We start from the raw sequence: 20,862 nt of genomic DNA, 5'->3' as shown, positions 1-20,862 counted from the left end.
ATTAAATGTATAACAATAATATCCAAACTTTTATCAGGTTCTCGCAAGTTTAGTGTCTACGTCATTACGTCAAATCATCTGAGGGGAGAGCAACAACATAGGTGAAGTATGTTGTTGCCATTAACTATAAGTTTCAAACTTCGTACTCTCAACAATATACATTTGTTTTAACAGTGTGTATAACGCATCGCAATTTGTTTCTATTTCATTCCATTACATCTTGAAAATATTTTATTATCTTCAGTCAAAACAGTGTCTGTACGCACAACTTGTACATTATGTCATATTTTGCGTTGTCATAAACCTTAATTTTGCCAAGTTATAAATGTTTAAGTTTCGAGTTGTAAGCTTCCTCATGTCATGCTTGGTTTGTTCAAGTTTGTTTCGCATTCAGAGCAAGAGTAAGTTGGTTAAAAAAAAACAGCCTGATTTTGTTATGATTGGGCATGAAGATTTCATAAACTGATTTTCAGTGTGAGTAAACTCATTGCAGTCATATGCAATCCTGCATCCACAAATTATGTGATTATGTTAATTATGGGATTCTTTTTTTTACGTGGTTATATGAAAACATGTACTAAACATGTGTAGGTCCCGTTCCACTGGACACAGACGTCAGTTCAACGTCGTTTTGATTTACATTTTGTTGAGTTGTCAACTAACGTGAAATCAACGGGAAATCAACAACAATGTCACCACATCATCTGATTTAAAAAATACGAAATGGCCTTATGTTGATGACTTTTGGCACATCCAATCATTTCCCCACGCTGATTCAACGCCATTACATATTATTATTTTATGACGTGGAAACAACGTTGATTCAACCATTTAACCCTCCCTAGTAGGGTGTCTGTCAGTAGATTATAATAAAATAGCTAGAATAGAACAGAATAGACTGGAATACAATACAATAGAATATCGGTTAAAAGCTAAATAATTCCCCAAAAACAACAGGCAAGAACTGTCACTATGTAGGGTTGTTAAAGACTTACCGTTTTCACAACGGTGAGTAGATGACAGCGACGACCTATAAAGAACAATAACGGTCAGGGACCAAGGACTCATCATTAGTTCGCGCGCTCATAGAATGGGACACGACGACGCACTGTCCTCAAAGTCCCCTTCCCATTCATGCTGTGGCAGGAGAGACGGGGAGAAAATATCCATCGAGGCACTTAGCTACAGCCAAAGCGATGGACCACATGCATTTCAGATGCTTACATTCAGATGTGGCTACAATGATTCTGTATCACGAAAATGTAACGAATACCGATGTGAATCGGGCTATTGCGCACCAAACAGTCACGTAATGCGTGTTTTAATCTCAGTATTTTGTGGTCACCGACTGGCATAGTTATTTTTGTCGAGACATTTTGATACCTCCGTGAAAATGTATTTTTTTACAACAGCATGCGTTCAGCACAAAATCCCTGCTGGGGCTATTATTGCTTATTTAATCATCAATCATTTTGTTTGATGTTTTTCAAGAACGTGGAGCAGTGTTTTGCATGAAGTGATGAAGCCAGATGCCAACGCAGTGGAATCTGAACCCGGCAGAGTACAGCCAGGTAAACTGTATGGACATACAGACGCCCCATGGGGGAGGCTGTCTCTCAGGTTGAATCCTAACTAAGTCTCTCATGTTACCATGTATTTCTCCTCTTGCTCATTCTCTCTCTCTCCCTCTCCCTCCCTCTCTCTCTCTCTCTCTCTCCATCGCTCTCATTGTACAGCGCGTGCTGTGGTCGTGGAGCGGATAAATGCCATCGCGTGAAGCGCTACACCCCCACGAAGAGAAATCCATGTCTTTCTTGGTAAGGGATATTTATTCTAATCAGCATGGCTTTGATGTTTAGCCGATCATGACACTGATTTATCTAAAGAGGTTGTTGATGATGATGATGATGATGATGATGATGATCTAATGAGCCAGCGTCTCCTCCAGGTGTGCAGTGTTTCTCTCTCATAGCGCATTGATCTGGCCATGCTCCAATCCTAGAACTCATGCTTTCTTTATCAGGGTTCATTCATAAAACCCATCTCATTATCCATGCATATTGCCATTACCTTTCCCTGTAGGTTATATCATGGGTACCAATCTGCTGCTAACCCTGTCATCAACTGTCTCTTTCTAAAGTAGCAGTCACTTCATGGACATGCACTGCATGTCTTCCTCCACAAACACTGTTGTTTTCCACATTGGCTCCAACCTTGATGCTCCAAAAGTATCTCTTCAGTGTTGTCCTCCTAAGTCCCTCCTTATCTCCCTATAAGGGCATGACGGCATGCCTGTCCTCTCCTCCCTCCTTCCCTATTGGACCGTCTCACTCCTCTCCTCTATTCTCCTCTCCTCCGGGAGCATGTCTCACCCCCTCCTCCCTCCTCCCCTCTTCCCCAGGACTGCTCCTGCATCTCCCCCACTCAGGTCCAGCCAATCAGCATAGAGGACCAGTATGAGGACGTCAGCCACCAATACCTGGTCAGTACAGTGCTGTGTCCACTCTGTTAGCATCCAATCGGAGCACTGAAGCCCACCCGGCCTTGTCTTTATGGTGTGGTCAGCCTAGTCCTATTCTATCAGGTCAGAGGTCAAAAAGGACCACTAGGACAACACAGGACAGTTCCGGGTCCTGTCTATGTGATGGTAGAGCTGCATGTAACCTACCACATAATAGGGCTGCCAGCCACTGACCAGATCTCTAGAACATTACATAGCCTATAAGTGAACCAAAGCTATTCATGCTGTATAGCACAGCAGCAAGCCTTTTTCATAGCTGCTGTGTCAGCTCACCCTGGAGCTAACTGCCACAGCATCCTGCCCAGGCACGTGCACAGATGGGAGTCAACCTGTGCCCAGCACTTTGCCCTCCCACTCGCCAAGGGCCCTTTTGTGTGGTGGTGTATATATAATTTTTTTTGTAAAAGTTTTGGTCATTGTTGTTCTGAACCGATTGCCCACAAGTTGTCGTGATGTCGTCTGTTGGTTGCTCCTCTTGATCAGACCTGTTGGTTGCTCCTGTTGGTTGCTCCTGTTGGTCAGCCCTGTTGGTCAGCTCTGTTGGTCAGCCCTGTTGGTCAGCCCTGTTGGGCAGCCCTGTTGGTCAGCCCTGTTGGTTAGCCCTGTTGGTCAGCCCTGTTGGTTAGCTCTGTTGGTCAGCCCTGTTGGATAGCCCTGTTGGTCAGCTCTGTTGGTCAGCCCTGTTGGTCAGCCCTGTTGGTCAGCCCTGTTGGTTGCTCCTGTTGGTCAGCCCTGTTGGTTGCTCCTGTTGGTCAGCCCTGTTGGTCAGCCCTGTTGGTTGCTCCTGTTGGTCAGCCCTGTTGGTTGCTCCTGTTGGTCAGCCCTCTTGGTCAGCCCTGTTGGTTAGCCCTGTTGGTCAACCCTGTTGGTTAGCCCTGTTGGTCAGCTCTCTTGGTCAGCCCTGTTGGTCAGCCCTGTTGGTTGCTCCTGTTGGCCAGCCCTGTTGGTCAGCCCTGTTGGTCAGCCCTGTTGGTCAGCCCTGTTGGATAGCCCTGTTGGTCAGCTCTGTTGGTCAGCCCTGTTGGATAGCCCTGTTGGTCAGCCCTGTTGGTCAGCTCTGTTGGTCAGCCCTGTTGGTCAGCCCTGTTGGTTGCTCCTGTTGGTCAGCCCTGTTGGTCAGCCCTGTTGGTTGCTCCTGTTGGTTGCTCTTGTTGGTCAGCCCTGTTGGTTGCTCCTGTTGGTTGCTCCTGTTGGTTGCTCCTGTTGGTCAGCCCTGTTGGTTGCTCCTGTTGGTTGCTCCTGTTGGTCAGCCCTGTTGGTTGCTCCTGTTGGTTGCTCCTGTTGGTCAGCCCTGTTGGTTGCTCCTGTTGGTTGCTCCTGTTGGTCAGCCCTGTTGGTTGCTCTTGTTGGTTGCTCCTGTTGGTTGCTCCTGTTGGTCAGCCCTGTTGGTCAGCCCTATTGGTTGCTCCTGTTGGTTGCTCCTGTTGGTTGCTCCTGTTGGTCAGCCCTGTTGGTTGCTCCTGTTGGTTGCTCCTGTTGGTCAGCCCTGTTGGTTGCTCCTGTTGGTCAGCCCTGTTGGTTGCCCCTGTTGGTTGCCCCTGTTGGTTGCTCCTGTTGGTTGCTCCTGTTGGTCAGCCCTGTTGGTCAGCCCTGTTGGTTGCTCCTGTTGGTTGCTCCTGTTGGTTGCTCCTGTTGGTTGCTCCTGTTGGTCAGCCCTGTTGGTTGCTCCTGTTGGTTGCTCCTGTTGGTCAGCCCTGTTGGTTGCTCCTGTTGGTCAGCCCTGTTGGTTGCTCCTGTTGGTCAGCCCTGTACAGATCTTGCGCTTGCCCAGTTGCGCCTTTTTCCCCAGTCTGCCATGTACTGAGATTGCACATGCCCGGTATCCAAACATGCATGAGATGCGGCCACCAGTCTAGTGTGTGTAGCTAGCTACCTAGTTTATAATTTCAACAGTGTTGCCACAGCAGTATAACATTTGATTAACCCTTGAGTTACATAATCATCAATATTCAGTCTAGTTGGTGTAACCGGTGTGAAATGGCTAGCTAGTTAGCGGGGTGCGCGCTAATAGCGCTTCAATCGGTGACATCACTCGCTCTGAGACCTTGGAGTAATTGTTTACCTTGCTCCGCAAGGCTTTTGTGGAGCGATGGGTAACGTTGCTTTGAGGGTGACTGTTTTCGATGGGTGCAGAGGGTCCCTGGTTCGAGACCAGGTAGGGGCGAGGAGAGGGACGGAAGGAACACTGTTACCCCTGGTTCGAGGCCCGGTAGGGGCGAGGAGAGGGACGGAAGGAACACTGTTACATTGGCTGATACACGGAGCACAGAGAGAGGAGCGGCTGCATCAACGACCCTCCCCCCAACCCGACTCCATCCCTTCCTCAGTTGGCAGCAGCGTCACAGGTAGTCTAGACTCGCAACAAGCTCTCACAGTCTCACTGCAGAATCAGATGTTTATTTACATTTATCTCAACGTCACATTTCGAAGTTGCTCCAAACGACACATTTCAAAGTGCTTTTTACACTCTGGGTTGACTCCTCATGCTAGGTATCGTTCTATTTCTCCAAACATCACATTTCGAAATTGCTCCAAACATCAAATTTAGAAGATTAAGGGTTAAGGTTTTGGATCGGGTTAAAACATTGTTTAGGCACTCATTCTGAATGGTTAAGCTAAGGGTTAAGGTTAGACACTCATTCTGAATGGTTAAGGTAAGGGTTAAGGTTAGACACTCATTCTGAATGGTTAAGGTAAGGGTTAAGGTTAGACACTCATTCTGAATGGTTAAGCTAAGGGTTAAGGTTAGACACTCATTCTGAATGGTTAAGGTAAGGGTTAAGGTTAGACACTCATTCTGATTGGTTAAGGTAAGGGTTAAGGTTAGACACTCATTCTGAATGGTTAAGGTAAGGGTTAAGTTTAGACACTCATTCTGATTGGTTAAGGTAAGGGTTAAGGTTAGACACTCATTCTGGATGGTTAAGCTAAGGGTTAAGGTTAGACACTCATTCTGATTGGTTAAGGTAAGGGTTAAGGTTAGACACTCATTCTGATTGGTTAAGGTAAGGGTTAAGGTTAGACACTCATTCTGAATGGTTAAGCTTAGGGTTCAGTTTAGACACTCATTCTGATTGGTTAAGGTAAGGGTTAAGGTTAGACACTCATTCTGAATGGTTAAGCTAAGGGTTAAGGTTTGGATAGGGTTAAAATAAAACACAAGTGTCCTCCTCACAACCTTCTGATCCAGAGTCATGAGATTAAGACTCTAGTTAACCACCAGGTGATACTAAAATATCCACACAAGCCAATAGCCAGCCAACCACATCTCTTGAGTTAGAGGATGATGAGGTTCATATCATGAAGTTAATATTTAAGAGCATTTAAGATAAATCACAATCAATAAAAACAAATCTTGCTAACTAGCTAGCAGATTTACATCAATCATCAACATGAATGATCAGCTGATAGCCCTCCTTTTCCCCACGTCTTTAGGAGGCACTGTAACTAACTAGCTTTCATTTTGTGATGATTGAGTGTGTTGTTGCAGAAATAAAAAGGTCTCTGCTAAAACAAATAAAACAGTTTGCTGTTCTGAATTTCGAGATATAAATTCGTTTAAGCATCGGCCCCCTGAAAGGTCTGTGCTCGGCCCTGACCCCTTAACACAAAGTACTTTACAGCCTCTCCCTCCCCCCAACACCGGCCCCAGTGAAACTACCCCCACCCCAGCATTACCCTGTGTAGCTTAACACCACAGGGCCCCCCTGTGGCAGCCACTGGTTGGTCATCACCACAACACCATAGTACTTTGACCTCTTCAGGCTCAAAGGCAACACTCACTCACCCTCATTCTGCTTCCTCTTCTCTGCTAAATGGGCCCATTTCATGTTAGTTAAACATACTATACTAAAGTACTTGTAGACTGTATTTGTAGATTGCCTTCAGGGTAAGAAAAACAGTTCCTTTGGGTGAACTATCCCTCATCAGGTAAAGAAGGTTATTATTGTGACCAACTACAACATGTTTCCATACTATTGCCATGTTGTCACTACATGTTCTATGATCTAATGAAATATGCTGCTGATACATTTCAGGGTTGTGTGTGAGTACGTGTGTGTTTGATTCTTCACAGAGCTCCGACGTCTCAGAATGCACTTTCACCTGGGGTGGTGCAGGCAGCGATGACATCACAGCGCTCTCTGCTAACTCCGCCCACTACCAGCTGTTGTCAGAGCTGGGTGAGCATACCATTGGTCACAAATCAACTCATCACTACAACCCAGAAAGACAAGTCCTTTCACTACATAGTTGTTGCCTGCAGAGTAATATCTCCTCTGACAAATACAAAGCATATTTCCTTTTAGCATGTTACTGTTGAATAGAATAGCTAATCCAAAAGCATTGTTTACAATTTCACTGACCAAGTCCCATACTACACATAGTTTGTATTGTGGACATTTTCTGTTACACATAGTCTATTACCTTTTGGCACAGCTGTTGAATAAACTGGCCAATTCAAAATATTAGTTCACAAATCTCCCTGGATTATTGAAGACCATACTAACCACACAGTACCTGAGAATGAAGCATTTTCAGAGTTGAACGTGTTTCTACATGTCTTAATATTTATTACCAAACCGTGTTCACAGGGAAAGGCTTCAACAACCTGAGCCAGGTGCGCATGGCGCGCCACACCCCTTCCCGCCAGCTGGTGGCAGTCAAGAACACCAACCTGGATGAGTGTACTGAGGATGAGCTGCTACAGTTGATGGTGCGGTACTGTTTTAAAGGTCCTACAGATACCTTGTATTTTCATTGAAGTTCATGTCATAAGATACATATTTTGTTCCAGCCACAACTGATTCAAAACACCTGATTCAACTAATCAATTTCTTAGTTATTTGAGTCGGACGATTACTTGAATAAGATGAGTTAGCATTGGGCTGGAACAAAAACCTGCACTCTTGCTCTCTAGATCCAGGGTCAGGGACCATTTAGGTCATTGTTCATAATAACATTGTTGGCACTTGGCAGTGGTACAAGCCACCTGGTTGACTGTGTGACCCCAGTGTTTCCTGTCTGTGTAACCCAAGTGTTTCCTGTCTGTGTGACCCAAGTGTTTCCTGGCTGTGTGACCCCAATGTTTCCTGGCTGTGTGACCCCAGTGTTTCCTGGCTGTGTGACCCCAGTGTTTCCTGGCTGTGTCCCCAGAACGAGGTTCTTCTCTCCAGGCTTTTCCGCCACCCCAACCTGCTGACCTCTCGCCTGGTCTTCAGCTCCTGCTGCCAGCTCTGGGTCCTCACGCCACTCATGGGCTACGGTCAGTCTACTGCATGCATCTTCTAACACTCGTTTCCTCTCACCATCCCTCTCCCACACCTACTCCCCCCATCTCTCTTCATCCATGCTCCTTCTCTCAGCGTTAAGTTGGTTGAACTTTATTTTTTATGGTACAGAAATGACATGGTAAAAAATGCCTATGTTTGTAAGAAACATTACGAACTATTTGGAACCATGGTTACCGACTTCTCTCTCTCTCTCTCTCTCTGTCCCAGGTTCGGCAGATAGCTTGCTGAGGACCTTCTTCCCTGACGGGATGAGTGAGTCCCTGATCGCTTACCTCCTCCACGGAGTCCTGAAGGCTCTGCAATACCTGCACCTCATGGGCTACGTGCACAGGTGAGGGAGGAAAGACACCATGGAGACAAGGGAGAGATATGGACCGTTTTAAGGCTTCTACATGTAGCCGATGTGAAATGGCTAGCTAGTTAGCGGTGCGCTAGTTAGCGGTCAAGCGAGAGGTAACGATGCTTCATGGGTGGCAGTTGCTGATGTGTTCAGGGGGTCCCTGGTTGGAGCCCAGGTTGGGGCGAGGAGAGGGGCGGAAGCAACACCGATACACTTCTGTCCAACTACAGCCAATCCAACTGTTAGATGGTACCGGTACTCCTTGTTTACAGCCTCGCTATTGTGTTACTATGTGTTTCCTATTTAGCAAATGCTTCTAGGGCCCGTGAGTAAGCACTTCACGGCAAAGTCTACACCTGTTGTATTCAGCGCTTGTGACCAATAACATTTCATTTGATTTGTTGAAAGAATCAGCCTAGTTTGCTGTCTCAGGTGGACATAGTTGCTCGGAGTTGTTCTCAACATGTAGAATGTGCCAGGGACAGTTGGTCTGAGCTGGTAAAAACAACCTCATGCATCATCAATAGTTAGTTGACTGTAGTTGTGTAGAAGCCTGAAGATTTGGCGAGAGTGAACGCTCTTCTCCTCTTCCTCTCAGGGGAGTGAAGGCCAGTCACATCCTGCTGTCTGGGGAGGGCCGTGTCTACCTCTCGGGGCTTCACAGTGTTTACAGTATGATGCGGGATGGGAAGAAGGTGAGGACCGTGTACGACATGCCCCACCACAGCCCCGCCCTGCTACCCTGGCTCAGCCCAGAGCTGCTACGACAGGACCTGCATGGCTATGGGGTGAAGTCAGACATCTACAGTCTGGGGATAGTAGTCTGTGAGCTGGTCAGTGGCAGGGTGCCTTTCCAGGACATGCCCCCTACACAGGTACTGGGGCCTTACATTAATACAGCACAATGCCATACGCTAGGGCTGTTCTCATACATTACAAAACATAGTTCAGTCTATGAGAGTCTCGTTTTTTCTCCATCTCTCTCCCTCTGTGTGACTGTGTCCATATGTCTGTGTCTCTCCCTCCAGATGCTGCTCCAGAAGCTGCGTGGGTCCCACTGCTGCCTGCTGGACGTGGCCCCCTCCCCCCTAGGGGAGCTGAGGGGGCTGAAGGTGTCCCGCTCCGGGGTGGACTCTGGCATCGGGGAGAGTGTTGCCACGGGCAGCCTGACCCGCACCGCCACCGCCGAGAGACCTCAGAGCCCCGCCCCCAAGAACCACTCGGTCACCCTGCACAACCTGGTCCAGCTGTGTCTGCAACAGCAGCCCGACTGCAGGTGAGACATACACGTGTGCAGACACACCGAACGCAACACACACACCGAACGCAACGCAACGCACACACACAACAACACACACACCGAACGCAACACACACACCGAACGCAACGCAACGCACACACACACACAACAACACACACACCGAATGCAAGTGAGACACACACACACAGGGGCAGCAGACGTTATACACAGGGGCAGCAGACGTTATACACAGGGGCAGCAGACGTTATACACAGGAGCAGCAGACGTTATACACAGGAGCAGCAGACGTTATACACAGGAGCAGCAGACGTTATACACAGGAGCAGCAGACGTTATACACAGGAGCAGCAGACGTTATACACAGGAGCAGCAGACGTTATACACAGGAGCAGCAGACGTTATACACAGGAGCAGCAGACGTTATACACAGGGGCAGCAGACGTTATACACAGGGGCAGCAGACGTTATACACAGGGGCAGCAGACGTTCTACACAGGGGCAGCAGACGTTATACACAGGGGCAGCAGACGTTATACACAGGAGCAGCAGACGTTATACACAGGGGCAGCAGACGTTATACACAGGGGCAGCAGACGTTATACACAGGGGCAGCAGACGTTATACACAGGAGCAGCAGACGTTATACACAGGAGCAGCAGACGTTATACACAGGAGCAGCAGACGTTATACACAGGGGCAGCAGACGTTATACACAGGAGCAGCAGACGTTATACACAGGGGCAGCAGACGTTATACACAGGAGCAGCAGACGTTATACACAGGGGCAGCAGACGTTATACACAGGGGCAGCAGACGTTATACACAGGAGCAGCAGACGTTCTACACAGGAGCAGCAGACGTTATACAGGGGCAGAAGACGTTATACACAGGGGCAGCAGACGTTATACACAGGGGCAGCAGACGTTATACACAGGAGCAGCAGACGTTATACACAGGGGCAGCAGACGTTATACACAGGGGCAGCAGACGTTATACACAGGAGCAGCAGACGTTCTACACAGGAGCAGCAGACGTTATACAGGGGCAGAAGACGTTATACACAGGGGCAGCAGACGTTATACACAGGAGCAGCAGACGTTATACACAGGGGCAGCAGACGTTATACACAGGAGCAGCAGACGTTATACACAGGGGCAGCAGACGTTATACACAGGGGCAGCAGACGTTCTATACAGGGGCAGCAGACATTATACAGGAGCAGCAGACGTTATACACAGGAGCAGCAGACGTTATACACAGGAGCAGCAGACGTTATACACAGGGGCAGCAGACGTTATACACAGGGGCAGCAGACGTTATACACAGGGGCAGCAGACGTTCTATACAGGGGCAGCAGACATTATACAGGAGCAGCAGACGTTATACACAGGAGCAGCAGACGTTATACAGGAGCAGCAGACGTTATACACAGGAGCAGCAGACGTTATACACAGGAGCAGCAGACGTTATACAGGAGCAGCAGACGTTATACACAGGAGCAGCAGACGTTATACACAGGAGCAGCAGACGTTATACACAGGAGCAGCAGACGTTATACACAGGAGCAGCAGACGTTATACACAGGGGCAGCAGACGTTCTATACAGGGGCAGCAGACATTATACAGGGGCAGCAGACGTTATACACAGGGGCAGCAGACGTTATACACAGGGGCAGCAGACGTTATACACAGGAGCAGCAGACGTTATACACAGGGGCAGCAGACGTTATACACAGGAGCAGCAGACGTTATACACAGGAGCAGCAGACGTTATACACAGGGGCAGCAGACGTTATACACAGGAGCAGCAGACGTTATACACAGGAGCAGCAGACGTTATACACAGGGGCAGCAGACGTTATACACAGGGGCAGCAGACGTTATACAGGAGCAGCAGACGTTATACACAGGAGCAGCAGACGTTATACAGGAGCAGCAGACGTTATACAGGAGCAGCAGACGTTATACACAGGGGCAGCAGACGTTATACACAGGGGCAGCAGACGTTATACACAGGAGCAGCAGACGTTATACACAGGAGCAGCAGACGTTATACACAGGGGCAGCAGACGTTATACAGGAGCAGCAGACGTTATACACAGGAGCAGCAGACGTTATACAGGAGCAGCAGACGTTATACAGGAGCAGCAGACGTTATACACAGGGGCAGCAGACGTTATACACAGGAGCAGCAGACGTTATACAGGAGCAGCAGACGTTATACACAGGGGCAGCAGACGTTATACAGGGGCAGCAGACGTTCTACACAGGAGCAGCAGACGTTATACACAGGGGCAGCAGACGTTCTACACAGGAGCAGCAGACGTTCTACAGGGGCTCTGGTACCTCCGTTTGAAGTCATTCATTTCATTCAAGGAACAATTTTAAATGTTCTTGTGTTCTGTCTGAATTTCTGTCATTTTTGAAAGGTGTGTAATATGTGAGATTCCCAGTGCTGCTAGATATGACAGTGTTGTGGGACATTAAGGCACGGTGTGACTGCTAGATATGACAGTGTTGTGGGACATTAAGGCACGGTGTGACTGCTAGATATGACAGTGTTGTGGGACATTAAGGCACGGTGTGACTGCTAGATATGACAGTGTTGTGGGACATTAAGGCATGGTGTGACTGCTAGATATGACAGTGTTGTGGGACATTAAGGCACGGTGTGACTGCTAGATATGACAGTGTTGTGGGACATTAAGGCACGGTGTGACTGCTAGATATGACAGTGTTGTGGGACATTAAGGCATGGTGTGACTGCTAGATATGACAGTGTTGTGGGACATTAAGGCACGGTGTGACTGCTAGATATGACAGTGTTGTGGGACATTAAGGCACGGTGTGACTGCTAGATATGACAGTGTTGTGGGACATTAAGGCACGGTGTGACTGCTAGATATGACAGTGTTGTGGGACATTAAGGCATGGTGTGACTTTGTCCTGTTTTGGTGTTCCATAGACCCTCTGCTTCTACACTGTTGACCCATGCCTTCTTCAAACAGGTAGGTCTCATCATCATCAAAAGGCTGTGTTTTGGACTGGATTCCATTCTGTGGCACGGTGTGGCTGACTTCGTATTCATGTATTTTTCTGTGGACTGTATGACAGGTGAAAAGGCATCATACCCGGGACTCCTTCCTCAGTCTCATGTACCCCGCGGTGCCCCTTGGAGTTTCCAGCCCCGATGACCCCCATGTGTCCTGCTCCCCTACCCCGTCCTGCCACCCCCCCACCTCCGCCATCGCTCACTCCACAGAGGAGGTGTGGGACTTCTCCTAACCCTCCTCCCTGCCCCCTTCCACCTCTGCCCCCCAACATCCCAAAACCTGACAACCAAGCCTAACTCAAGACAATCAAAACGATCAAAAAAACAGTGAGCCCAAACCTTTCTACTGTGCTCTGATTGGACCTGTCCTACCCACCACTCTGAGCCGTTCTACTGTGCTTTGATTGGACCTGTCCTACCCACCACTCTGAGCCTTTCTACTGTGCTCTGATTGGACCTGTCCTACCCACCACTCTGAGCCTTTCTACTGTGCTTTGATTGGACCTGTCCTACCCACCACTCTGAGCCTTTCTACTGTGCTTTGATTGGACCTGTCCTACCTACCACTCTGAGCCTTTCTACTGTGCTCTGATTGGACCTGTCCTACCCACCACTCTGAGCCTTTCTACTGTGCTTTGATTGGACCTGTCCTACCCACCACTCTGAGCCTTTCTACTGTGCTCTGATTGGACCTGTCCTACCCACCACTCTGAGCCTTTCTACTGTGCTCTGATTGGACCTGTCCTACCCACCACTCTGAGCCTTTCTACAAGTTTTCTATGCTTTTCTATGTTTGGTTTGGAACTCAAATAAGGCTCTGCAGGTGGATGTTTATTGTCTTGAGTCTTGTCCTGGAGGCAGAAATGAGCCATTTCCCCTTAGATAGGCCAGCTGCTGGAATTGGAGGGCAGGATTATTGAAGCTGCTCTGCCTGGACCATCCAATGAGGATCTCTGTGCCATGGGTGTGGCTGCTGGTCAACGACAATGACAACCAATGACGTTGCAGGACAGTGAGGACACACCCCCTATGCCAGTTTAAAGACCCATCACTGGACTCATATGGATCGTACTACGAACAGTAATGTGAACTATTTTAGGCTATTAGACTGTGAAAGGGCATAGATAATAATGTGTCAGGGTTTGAAGAGGAAGATAATAGATAATAGATATGTTATGGAGTTGGAGAGGGTATAATAAGTGTGTATAAGTGTGTGAGCAGAGACGGTACGAGAATAGCTAGTGTGTTAGTGGAAGTTCTATGGTTATCCCTCTTGTCTTGTGAAACCAGCCTGATCTCGCGATAGCTCACAGTCCCGACGGGAAACTAAACGTGAGTTCAGCAGTCCGTCTGATTGACCAGGCTGCTGTCCCTCCCCTGTACAACCAGTGAAATCCCTGTGATCAAATAAGAACTATAACACGACCACTGCTGTGGTTTGAGATGCAGCTACCCTATACACTTCCTTCTAGTCATAATAAACGAATGGGAGGGTCCTCAATTGTATCGTTTTAATGAAATCTGTGAACTGTTTATGATACATTTATGTGTTTTATTCTGTGATTGATGATTATGTGTATGAGAGACATGTTATGTATCAGTGCATATCAAACATGTTATAGCTGTATGAGCCTTATAGAAGTGTTATAAATATATTCATTATACATTTTTCTAAAACAATGGCCCTTTTTTTCTTGTCTTTGGAAGTTCTGTATGGTCTTTCTGAAGTCTCTGTTAAAGCCTGAATAAGCAGAAAGCTGTATAAGGGGTTATTGAAGGGTTAGGTCAGGTTGACATTGGGATTGGTGGTTTTTGGCAATAATGTGTTTAGGACTGCATTGCTTGAGGTAGAAGTTCCCCCAACCACAGATCTAAGATCAGATTATCCTACCCCACATCCACTTAACCTTTAGGGGGATGAACTAATATCTGACCCTGTGTCAGTGGTTAGGTTTGACTTCTACACATTCATAGCTACATCACTGAATAGTCTATGCCTAAAATATGGACTAGCGCTGTGGTTGTCAACCTGGGGTAGGTATACCACTGGGGGGACTTGGCCTTTCTCCAGGGGGATTCAGAAGACACTTCCACAACCACTGTCCTGGCTGAGACGCTGTGATAAAATACACCTTGTGATGTCACAGAGGAACCTCTCTAGTGGGTGGAGTCCATATCTCAAAAATAAACAACTAACACCTGACACCATTGGACAATGGAGACAGGAGAGAAAGCAGAGAAAGGTAAAACCACATTGTTTCTTAATTGACATCTTAGTCACTACAAAAATGCTGTGGCTTAGAAACATGCTCACCACCGGTATGTCTATCATTTTGTCCTGGTGAGGGCTATTAGTTCATTTGATCAGCATCTCATTCTGTTTCCAGCAGCTGCGAAGGAGGCCAAGACGGACCTCAAGGATGTGGTAATGTGCATAGATATAGAAAGCTAGATAGGAATATTTGTTAGAGACTGCAAGCACAAACTGTCAGCCATTATTATTATACCATCTTAGTTGTATTTCTATGGTAACAGGGCTCTCCATAGGCTCTCTTAGTTCACGTTTAGGCCTTCAGGTCTGGCCACATAAACCCCTCCCCCCTTATCAACGGCATGTACTGTTATGTATGCCACTCTAGTTCATAGTTCAGTCCAACCTGTGTCCTCTGACCATGGGTGTTTAGGAGATGTAGGGACAATGCCAATGACCTTACAATCCATGTATTGACCTCTCTGTCTCCCTCCTCTAGCCAGTCCATGTATTGACCTCTCTGTCTCCCTCCCTTCTCTAGCCAGTCCATGTATTGAGCTCTCTGTCTCCCTCCCTTCTCTAGCCAGTCCATGTATTGACCTCTCTGTCTCCCTCCCTTCTCTAGCCAGTCCATGTATTGACCTCTCTGTCTCCCTCCCTTCTCTAGCCAGTCCATGTATTGACCTCTCTGTCTCCCTCCCTCTCTCCGTTCTTCCCTCCCTTCTCTAGTCATCGGCGGTTTTACATTTCCAGCAGGCAGCGGAGATGTTATTTTCGTCCCCGGTGCAGGCTGCTCCATGCCGGGGCAAGCTGGGCTTTAAGTGGGCGGTGCGCAGCGTCATCCTGATGACTCGCTTCTGCCGCTACTTCATGTCCCGTTCCAACTATCGCCAATTCATGGAGTTCAACTTCCGGGAGACCATCACCAACCAGCCGGCCGGTGGAACGGTGCGTCGTGTGTGTGTGTTTGTAGGAGAGTGCTACTGTTAAGGGGAAGTGATAAGGTGCTGTGTTTTGCTGGACTAACGGGCCACCAGGTTTATGTAGCGGTCTTGATGGGAGATTGAGAAAGAAGCTACAGTTTTGATATCCAGAAAGACTGGAAAGTCAACAGTGATTTCTGTTCCTGCAGGGTAAAAGTCTGGTGTTTGACCTGAACCACTTCAAAGTGAAAGAGGTAACGATACCGTATGGATTTAGAAGACCTATGATGGGTATGACCACACTGTGCTTATGACTGGAAGGAACGCTGTTCTCCTTGGTGTGTGTGTCTGCCTGTGTTGGTGTGTGTGTCTTTGTCTCCGTCTGTGTGAGTGAAAGCTTTGTGTGTATGTGTTTGAGCGTACGTTTGTGTGTGTGTCTCTGTCTGTGAGCGTGAATGCTATGTGCGTGTGTGTCTCTGTCTGTGAGCGTGAATGCTATGTGCGTGTGTGTCTCTGTCTGTGTGCGTGAATGCTATGTGCGTGTGTGTCTCTGTCTGTGTGCGTGAATGCTATGTGCGTGTGTGTCTCTGTCTGTGTGCGTGAATGCTATGTGCGTGTGTGTCTCTGTCTGTGAGCGTGAATGCTATGTGCGTGTGTGTCTCTGTCTGTGAGCGTGAATGCTATGTGCGTGTGTGTCTCTGTCTGTGTGCGGGAAAGCTGTGTGTGTAGGTGTGTGAGCGTAGGTGTGTGTGTGTGTGTCTCTGTCTGAGCGTGAATGCTATGTGTGAATGTGTGTGAGCATATGTGTGCTTGTATACGTGTGTGAGCGTTATGTCTGGAACATTCCAGGACCGGATCCCTGTCCTGCTGGTGGAGATTATGCGGAAGTGCCCAGAGGAGCGTTCTGAGTCGGAGGTGTTGCTGGTTCACAACATGCTGAGCTCTGTGAGCATGTTCCGTCGCTACAGTGGAACCTTGCAACTCCTACTGGCCAGGGTGGTTCGCTATCAGAGGTTAGAGGTCAATCCCCTGTCAATCACTTGGGTTCCTTAGGGTAGTGGTTCCCAAACATATTTTTTTTTAAATTAAGGAACTCAGTCCGGCTTCAAACTTACTCTTGAAAGTTGTAATAGTAGAATGCAAAAGGTGTCATTTCTCTTGTCATGTCAGTCATTGCAGACCTTAGGGAGCTATTTATAACTTGTCAGAAACTAGCTCATGTCAGCTAATGTTTTTTAGCCCGTAGATTTTGTAGTAATGTTCATGTCTCTCAAATATCACATGAATACACATTAGACATGGCAAAATTAGCTTTAAAACTGCAATGCTTTCTTCACACCCCATGACAAAATGTGTAGAATTGCAGGAAATGAGCTTTAAACCTGCAACATTCTCTCCACCAACAAGAAGGGTGTGAACAGTTGATGTCATGATCAGTGCTTGTGCCCATGGAAATAGACATGGCGTGCACAGGGAGGCCCACGGATGTTCCCCAATGCTGGAAAGGAAAGGGAAAGGGGGTACCTAGTCAGTTGTACAACTGAATGCCTTCAACTGAACTGTGCCTTCTGCATGGAAGGGGGACCTGAGTGAAAACGTTTGTAAACCCCAGTCTTAGGGAACGCAATGGAAAATGTCTAGCTAGTATAGTCCCTCCTTGTTTCAGTCAGTTTGTTTCTTTTAGTGTCAAATTAACACAACCCTTGTTTTACTAGTCTGTACTGGGCTTTGCTGGCCTGTATAGCTGCCATTGACCTACTGGTAGGCTATAATAGTCCGCTAACACTTTAGTTGAAGGGGCTTCTTGTGAAGTGTTATATTGCCTTATAAACATTCATAGGACTTTATAGATGCAGTCATAGAGCGTTATACTTAACTGTACAATAAAGCATTAACCACTTAGATGTAAAGTCCCCTTCGGCTTAGGGGACCTGCGCGGTTCTGGTACTGGTTCCGACCCACATTTTCGATCATAAATCGATCTGTGGACACCGTAGATCGAAATGGCTTGCGTTGAGCGATAGCCCTGGTTCCCACGGACACAGGAGTACAAGCATTAACGCACAACAAGAAGCCATAATATAGACCTATCACAGCAGTTATATTTAACTATGACTGCGTAAGGTACTACAAATATGTTTACAAGGACATTCTAATGCTTTACAAGTTTGTTCTTGTCTAATGTTCTGTATTATGTTCCATGGTTTGTGGGGACTCCAGGAAGAGTAGCTGCTGCTTTTACAACAGCTAATGGGGATCCTAATAAATACCAAATAAAGAGTTACCAATCACCCCGCGCGGCTATGCCTGCAGGTTGGAGCGGCGCAGAGTGGTCATTAAGAAGGGCCATTGGGGACACAGCTTCTACTTTGTGTTCTCTGGGCTCCTGGCTGTCACCAAGGACAACGACGGTAGCAGTGCCTTCGTGGATAAGGAGCCCATCCTCATCAAGAAGGGCATGAGCTTCGGGGTGAGGCCTCACAATTCTGTGTTTTAGTAGAAGCTATTTTTTTAAGATGCAATATCATTATCAATAGTCGAAGTAGTGATAGTGGAGGTAGTAGTGGTGAGAATAGTAGTGATATTGTTTAGTGTTTAGGAAAAATATATCTGGGCTCTTGCGAACGTCATAACTCACATACATTCAAAGCCCGATGGGCAACGCAGACGAGTAGCTTCAACCACATGAAATAGCAAACCTGACTGTAGCTAGGCTACTGGCGCAATCGTGTGGTTTTGACTGTTCTGACTATTAATGGTCTGTAACTGTTGTCTGTCAGGATGTGGCCTTGATCAAAACGCTGAGGAGGAATGCCACTGTGGTGTGCATGGAGGAGACGGAACTCATGGTGGTCGACAAGGAAGACTTCTTCGCTAACAAGATGGACGTAGAGCTCAAGAGGGAGTTTGACTATCGCTTCAGATTCTTCCGGTGAGATTCTGCAGCCAGAGATGAGTTTTAGTATCTGAATATATACCCCCTACAAACCTGTCTTTGTTGAGCAGAGCACCACTCCTACTTTCCTACTGAAGAGCGAAGGCCTCCCTGAATTCCCCCTACAAACCTGTCTTTGTTGAGCAGAGCACCACTCCTACTTTCCTACTGAAGAGCGAAGGCCTACCTGAATTTCCGCCACAAACGTGTCTTTGTTGAGCAGAGCACCACTCCTACTTTCCTACTGAAGAGCGAAGGCCTCCCTGAATTCCTGCTACAAACCTGTCTTTGAGGTGCTGCACCTTGAACTCCCACTACAAACGGTGTTTCTAACTCTCATTCACCGTGAGTCACATTGCCCCTCTTTGCAACTATTCACCTCGTGCCCCTTCTCTCCCAGGTCACTCCAGCTAGTGTCCTCCTGGTCATACTCTCTCATTGAACAGATGGCTGACCATTCCAAGGCCGAGCAATTTCGATACGGCCACGTGGTCGTCAAGGACACCAACGACATGGGCAACATCATTTTCATTGGCAAGGTAACTGGAGGACAAAGTTGTAGGCCTACAGTGCATGTGGGGAATGTTGGGTAATGTAGTTGCAGGCAGAGATGTTTGAGATGAAATATTTCCATTACAGGGCCAATGTGACGTGTTGAGAGTGGTGGACCTTACCTCCTGCAGTACCTACCAACGCCTCCTAAAACAGTATGCAGACTCAGGTACTGGCACGTGTTTATAATACAATCCTACTGTAATGTGAAGACACAATAAATATGCATACAATATACACAGTTCACATTTCAGCATTCAGTTCTAGGCAAACTCAGTTTTCCCTGTATCCTATAGCAACCAGAATAACACTTATTTTATTTTTATTTTAAAAAAGGTGTCTGTTGTTTATATTGAGTTTTGAGTAAGATTATAACATTTGTGTAATGACATGTTGAAGAACAATAAAAACTAAAAACATTATCTCTCTCTCTTTCTCTCTCCATCTCTCTGTCTATGTCTGTCTCTCTTTCTCTCTCTCTCCCTCTTCCTCTCTCTCAGTAAGCAGAGGTACATGTTTGCCAACACACGGATTCAAAGGCGAGCTGACAAACCAACCAGGAAGGTAATGTAACTGACCTGGATGTACCACACATCAGTCACATCGCTGCATCTCAGCTGTGTCCAGTTAGTTCGCTGCCCGGTGATAAGTTGTGTCTGTCTGTTCTACTCTTCCTCAGTGTCATAAAACACAAAGTCCTCCTCAATAATCCTCCACGTCCTCCCAGAGGACTTCCTGCAGACCTGCCCACCAGCGCCTGTTTCCTGATCGACACCCTTCATCAGAGCGGCACATTTGTACGTAGCCCTAAGGTCCAGACGTTACCCACATCAACACTGGAAGAAACCTGTATGGTACTTGTGCCTTGTGTTCAGCATGGATGACCATGTAATAACATGATAATATGACATCCATGGCATGCTGTGTTCTGAGTTGTAATCACTTCCTTAAACTCTTCCTCTAGTGTTTTCTAACTCTACGGTTCCGTGTATCTGCTGTGTGGTGTGGTTCAGGGTCTGAACCAGTACCTGATGTCGTCGAAGCAGAGAGACTGTCGCAGGTTCACTCTGGTCAGCCAGAGCGTGGAGATCCTGCGGGTGGAGAAGACTCGCTTTGACAAGCTGGTGGACAACACCACCATGAAGAAGCTGGAGGCCCTGCAGAAAACCTACCCAAGGTGAGACTTATGGATACCAGTTCAGATGGGCTGCCCTTACTGGTGCAATTCATGCAAGACAACCACTAGCCCCTACCCTCTAGGTGTTTGTGTAGATCTAAGACGACTCAGGACTAGATAGGTGTGAGGCAAGCAATCCACAGAGGGCAAGGTGGAACTTTCACTGTATTGCTTATACCTATCTAATCCTCTCAGATCTAGCTAGGGAGAATGTACACATTACTGGAAGTCGCTTTGGAAAAGAGTGTCTGCTGAATGGCCTATATTATTATTATTATTATGACCGCGTTTGTGTTGTCTTCCTGTGTAGCGACGACGAGCTGTGCACTGTGTTCCTGGAACACAGCCGCTGGAAGGACTACAAACACAGTGTGGTACAGGACCTGTTCCCCGACCGGGTCGCCCCAATCAGAAACCCCAAAACCCAGAAGCAGCAGGGCCACAGTGGCCCCAGCCAGGCCCTTCAGCAGACCAGACACGTGGTCAACAGGCTGAAACAGACAAAGCAGAGGGTAGAGCCAAACAAAACATAATGAAATAAAGGAATAACTGTGTAGAT

At 47.4% G+C, this 20,862-nt stretch overlaps 2 protein-coding genes across 11 annotated transcripts; both read left to right on the top strand.

Annotated features, from left to right (window-relative positions):
• Positions 1–45: 45 nt before the first annotated feature.
• LOC110495571 (STE20-related kinase adapter protein beta) lies at positions 46–14,142 on the top strand. Of its 6 annotated transcripts, none has more exons than XM_090207465.1 (12): positions 46–101; positions 1,492–1,571; positions 1,737–1,817; positions 2,402–2,482; positions 6,597–6,702; positions 7,114–7,235; positions 7,676–7,784; positions 8,020–8,143; positions 8,751–9,027; positions 9,181–9,428; positions 12,379–12,421; positions 12,528–14,142. In XM_090207465.1, exons 3-12 carry the CDS (start codon positions 1,764–1,766, stop codon positions 12,696–12,698), a joined length of 1,335 nt encoding a protein of 444 aa, XP_090063591.1. In that variant the 5' UTR covers positions 46–101; positions 1,492–1,571; positions 1,737–1,763; the 3' UTR covers positions 12,699–14,142. The 6 variants fall into 6 exon arrangements, with proteins under 6 accessions (XP_090063591.1, XP_090063590.1, XP_090063595.1 ...); XM_090207464.1 differs by having other exon boundaries at positions 46–106; XM_090207469.1 differs by lacking the exon at positions 12,379–12,421.
• Positions 14,143–15,215: 1,073 nt separating this feature from the next.
• LOC110495569 (cyclic nucleotide-binding domain-containing protein 2) lies at positions 15,216–20,862 on the top strand. Of its 5 annotated transcripts, none has more exons than XM_036951404.2 (11): positions 15,216–15,664; positions 15,849–15,893; positions 16,489–16,652; positions 17,953–18,109; positions 18,420–18,571; positions 18,975–19,113; positions 19,214–19,295; positions 19,627–19,690; positions 19,806–19,923; positions 20,140–20,303; positions 20,614–20,862. In XM_036951404.2, the coding sequence occupies exons 1-11, from the start codon at positions 15,482–15,484 to the stop codon at positions 20,834–20,836; spliced, it is 1,491 nt and encodes a 496-aa protein (XP_036807299.2). In that variant the 5' UTR covers positions 15,216–15,481; the 3' UTR covers positions 20,837–20,862. The 5 variants fall into 5 exon arrangements, with proteins under 5 accessions (XP_036807299.2, XP_090063587.1, XP_090063585.1 ...); XM_090207459.1 differs by having other exon boundaries at positions 15,562–15,664; positions 15,849–15,930; XM_090207460.1 differs by lacking the exon at positions 15,216–15,664 and having other exon boundaries at positions 15,828–15,930.

Source organism: Oncorhynchus mykiss, chromosome 18 (genome assembly GCF_057628025.1).
Source record: "Oncorhynchus mykiss isolate SJ-2025 chromosome 18, ASM5762802v1, whole genome shotgun sequence".
In the NCBI taxonomy this organism is placed as follows: domain Eukaryota; kingdom Metazoa; phylum Chordata; class Actinopteri; order Salmoniformes; family Salmonidae; genus Oncorhynchus; species Oncorhynchus mykiss.
Note: the sequence above shows the minus strand (reverse complement) of the source record. Positions and strands in the feature narration are given on the sequence as shown.